The sequence below is a fragment of the Lottia gigantea genome (assembly GCF_000327385.1).
Source record: "Lottia gigantea unplaced genomic scaffold LOTGIsca_16, whole genome shotgun sequence".
Taxonomy (NCBI): Eukaryota; Metazoa; Mollusca; class Gastropoda; family Lottiidae; genus Lottia; species Lottia gigantea.
The window spans coordinates 410,518-415,761 of record NW_008707965.1 but is presented as its reverse complement, the minus strand read 5'-3'; the positions used below and the strand labels follow the sequence as shown (position 1 = coordinate 415,761).

Genomic DNA, 5,244 nt, shown 5'->3' with positions numbered 1-5,244 from the left:
CCCATTATCACGCAGTCTCAATTGACAGTGATTTCGTCGTTTACTACATGGAAGCACGTTGGAGCTTGAGTTTCAGTTTGAGTTGCACTGAAAGATATATGGAATCAAAAGATTAATTCAAACAGAAAACGTAGACAACAGATGGAAGAAAACGAAGAAAACAGTTCTCAAAGAAAGACGGTAAAGAAGATAGAATTATTAAGAAAAAAAGTCTATAAACTGCAATCGGAAATACGTACAAAAATGGTTTTCTGCATCTTGGATTAGATGGTATATCTTTTCTGTGAGTATCCTTGAATCAATTTCAGCATAATCCCTTTAAACTCTGTGTAACACATTTCCAAATCCTAATTATACCATTTTTATAATACATTATTACAATTTAACAGTATCAAGAAACTGCTTTTGTATACAACTAAACGTATATCTTTATTGTCCACTATCCGAATAGCACAGAATGGTGTTATCTCTTTAAAGTGAATAACCACATTTCAATTATTCGATTATCATACGAAAATTGTCTTTTTAAAGAATATTTAGTTATCAACTATTCAATTACCATACGAAACTAAGAAATTACTTTTTATATTAAAGAATATCTAGTATTAACTATTCTATTTCCATATGAGACTAAGTAATTACTTTTTTGTATTAAAGAATATCAAGTTACCAAATATTCGAATGGTACAAAAATCAGGTTACTTTTTTAAAGTTGTTAACCATTCATCCTTCTGTGACTACCCGTTATCCACTATTCAATTATTATACAAAATCACATAATTGTGGATCTATTCTATTTTTTACACTAAACACGTAACGTCTATTTTTTTGACTTTACCATGTTATGTAATTGTGGTTGTATTCACTTTTCCATTACCATACGATTGTAATTGTTGTTTTAATTTTTGTATTCACTATTCCATTAATACACAAATAAACGTGATTGTATTCAACATTCTATTACTATACAATAACACGTAATTGTCGTTGTATTTACTATTCAATTACTATACAATATAACTCAATTGTGGTTGTATTCACCCTTCCAATACTAAACAATACCACATAATTGTATTCACTATTCCATTAATATACAATTTAACGTAATTGTCGTTGTAATTTTTGTATTCACTATTCCATTACTATACAAAATAAACGTGGTTATATTTCTTTTTTCATCACTACGCAATACCATGTAATTGTGGTTGTAATCACTATTCAATTACTGTACAATATCACGTAATTGTGGTTTTTTTGTATATACAATGCCATAAACAACCTAATTTAATTGTGGTAGTATTCACTTTGCCATTACCTCGCGATACCATGTATTTGTGGTTCTATTCATTATTTTATTACTATTCTATACAATGTAATTGTCGCTGTATTCACTATTACATTACTTGTAAATGTGGTTGCATTCACTTTTCCATTACTATACAATACTATGTAATTGTTTTCATTTTTTAAACAATATCATTTCAATGTGGTAGTATTCACTTTACCATTACCTCACAATACCATGTACATGTATTTGTGATTGTATTCATTATTCCATTACTATACACAGTAAAGTAATATTTGGTTGTGTTCTCTATCCCATTACTATACAATATCACGTAATTGTGGTTGTATTCACTTTTTCATTAATATACACTGTAATGTAATGGTGGTTGTATTCATTATTCCATTACAATATTACGTAGGTGTGTTTATCATGTAAAACCAGTTATTCACTGTTCAATTATCATATGAAATAAGGTAATTACTTGTTATTATTCATCCAGTTATCCAATACTCGATTAATTTACTGTTTTAGGGATTTTTGTCTTTCCTTCATTTTCATGTATTTGTTTACTCTTTTTGAAAAAAACGAATTGGATTTTTTTATGATAACTTATCAAAGTCCTATGACTAATCAGATTATAAATGCACTGCTGATAAAATTAATGACATGACACAAAATGCAATAAACATACCGCACGAACAAAACCGAGATTAACGGAATTGTCTTTAGTTTCTATTACTAGCTACTGAAAACATGGCGTCAAAAGCTCAATACTTTTATATGATTAAAGACAATACGTGATGTTTAACCATTAATTGATTGTTTTTAGGATATATTTATTCTAAAATGTTTGCATATGTCTATTATTCAACTCAACTTATTTGTTATAGATATCCGTGTCATTGGGTCATTCTAAGGTTTGTATTCAACGTGTATACCTGTTAGGCTTTGACTACCATTTTCACAATAATTTTTACGAATCTGGAACAGACTTTTGATTTTGTGTAGGTATATGTTATTTCAAAGTAACATTCTTCTAATTATCTGATGAAACAAAAAATGTCAAGATGTGCTTGCTTTTTTTTCGCTTTCGTTTATTTTTGGGATAGTTCTTTGCCTGACAAGACAATACAGCTTGTCCGCTTCTCTTGGTAAGAGTAGAGACCGATTTTGCCACCTGTATGTTGTTAGATCGGAATAGTAACAGACAGTTCTAAACGCATATCCGAGAAGATTGAATCATATTGGACGGGACCCTATGTTATGTTTAAAAAGAAAGTACGAGCGTACCCTCCAGAGATGACCAACGTCACTCGATAGAAGAATTTATCGATTTACTTTAGCAAAGAATTGGTAATTTACCCCCAGGACCTTGTCCATTAAAAACTCAATAAATGTATCTTTTGGTAATTAATGATTATAAACAATAGAAGTGCTAGTCTTAACTAAGCAAATACATCTTGTATCAAAAAAGATCTTTTCCAGTCGTTTAGTGTTGTTATTTCTGTCAACATCCTTAACAATTTTTTTCTTCGATTTTCAAATCTATTAACTCTGTTATGTTGACTCTATGATACTCTCAGGGAACTTTTAAGTATTTGCAAAATAATTAAAACTTATTTTAAGTACATTGTATTCTGTCGAAAGAGAAACATGATGAAAAATAAGTTAATGAAATATGTTCTTGAAAAAGGCTTAAAGCGTTAAAATTGTGAATGCTTCTTTTCTTTCCACTCAAAGAAGAAAATAGTTAGCAGTCCCCCATCATCAATATTGTTACAGTAACACGGGAACAACCGAAAGTTCTTGAGATATGGGAATGATTGCTCCCTTTTGTATCATTTCCAAGGTTCACTGTCATTTGGGCACTTTGGATACATTTCTTTTAGACACGGCATGTATTAAGATACATTGATTTAGGTATATACACTTACTATTCAATTAAATACATAAGACACGATCCTTTTAGGCACACTAATATTCGGCACAATGACATTTAGGTACATTGATTTCAATTAAGCACATGTTCAATTAGACACACACCTTTCACAATGATTTAGGCACTCCAAATAGGCACATTGAGCGTGTGTCCAGACTTGAATCCTGCATATTATGCAATTTGAATAGTAATATAGTGAAAAGATAATGAAACGTCGCAAAGTACAGAAAATATTGAACTATTTATTCCAATGTCAATAATACAACCACCAGAAAACAACCACCTTTTGCACAAAGGATTGTGTGAGGTTGAAAGTCAGTACCTGGTTTGTCCACCTTTTGTGTTGATAAGGCCCGACATCTTCTGTACATGGAGTGGCAGAAACGGTTTACAAATGTCATTAGAATCTGCGCCCAAACCTAAAGGAAAGCTCCACTAAGTTTTACTGCATTTTTTGGACACCGTCAGGTCTGGTTTAGACGTCTTTGGATGATATCCCACAAGTGGTCTATCGGGTTTAAGCTCCGGATGAGTAAGGGCCAAGGCATTATTTTAATGTAATGCTGTTGGAGTCTGGTGGATATGGAAATGTGTGGATGGGCGTTCAATTTGGAAATTAGGAAAAAATATGTTACAAAGCCGACGTATCAAGAATATGGCTTTGACATTGTCTTATTAACCCGTATTAAACTAAGCTGACTACACTTTTTATGGGCGTGGAAATGAGACTAGTGCTATTTAAATCTGACCAATCAGATCGGTACAACTGAAATGAGGTCAAGTAAGTAAAACACACCATCGCTTTGCCGCCTCCCGTTTGAAGTTTGAACATATTCTTTTCAAGTAAAAAGGTTTGATTTTCTCTCGGCTTTTCAATTGTGTACCGTCCATATATTAAATCAAAACATTTTATGACACGCTGCTTTCTTTATGTTCGCAAAAATAGAGTCATAACGAGTGATTTGTTATGATTGGCTGGAATTTTACTTACAAGACAGCAGGGCCAATTTCGAGTGGACAATATTAATTTATGAATACGTTTTTTTTTTCACTTGTATTGCCACGGTCTCGAGGAAGTATGACGAATGTAACATCAACTCATCAACTAAAAAACTATTCCACGGTTGCTACAGATTTAGTCATTTGGTGAAAATTGAAGTTTTGACTACTGAAGACTTACTGCTTGCTGACTCATACTATGGAAGCCATCAAATCATTAATCAATTTATTACTATCAGATCAGACAATGCGATTAATGCTAATAAACCATTCTAATCAGAATTTCACTGATAATTTCACTGACTCTCATGAACGCACTGATCTTACTCATGAAAAAAGTTAAGTTGGTACCAGTTGTTTAGTTCTCAGGATGCAGCTAGTATGTAGCCGACCACACTGTAAAAAATTTAATGTAAATTTACTATTTTTTAACTGGCAGAAAAGTTGCCACTGTTTTAGCTGTATTTTAACATTCAATGATATTTCACACAACACTATGTAATTCTACTGGAAGCTATTTACATAGCAAGTAAATTTACATTCATGGTATTGTAACAAAATGGTAATTTAACATTTCATGTAATTTTACAAGAGAGATGTTATTTTACAGCATAAAGAGTGGCAACTTTTAGTAGTATATGTGTTTTCTGATATAGCGCATCCAGTTTGATCCGGTTTTTGAGATGTCAGGTATATGTCTTTTCGGATATGACGCATTTCACTTCTGTGCATGCGCAGCTTTTTCAATGCGTCATATCCGAAAAGACACAACTGTTAAAATGTATTATAACAGACTTCCCCAACTGTTAAAAAATGTATTATAACAGACTTCCCAAACTGTTAAAAAAATATATCATAACAGATTCCTCCAAACTGTATTATAAATTACCCAAAACCACAGACAAGAATCACTAATAATAATACAGTATAAAATAACCGCATTAAAAATGTCTTTAATTTTAAAACACGAAAAAAACAGGAGACGGTTTCTTCTCTGCGCTAACATCTCTCATCCCCA

At 31.8% G+C, this 5,244-nt stretch overlaps 1 protein-coding gene across 1 annotated transcript in view; it reads right to left on the bottom strand.

Moving 5' to 3' along the window:
• The window catches only part of LOTGIDRAFT_158073 (hypothetical protein), a gene marked incomplete at both ends in the record, with an annotated part of 4,623 nt that extends 3,295 nt beyond the window's left edge, over window positions 1-1,328 (bottom strand). Inside the window, one exon of the mRNA XM_009051107.1 lies at window positions 1,316-1,328. Coding sequence (XP_009049355.1) covers window positions 1,316-1,328 — 13 coding nt within the window. The remainder of the gene's footprint in view (window positions 1-1,315) is intronic.
• Window positions 1,329-5,244: the final 3,916 nt, after the last annotated feature.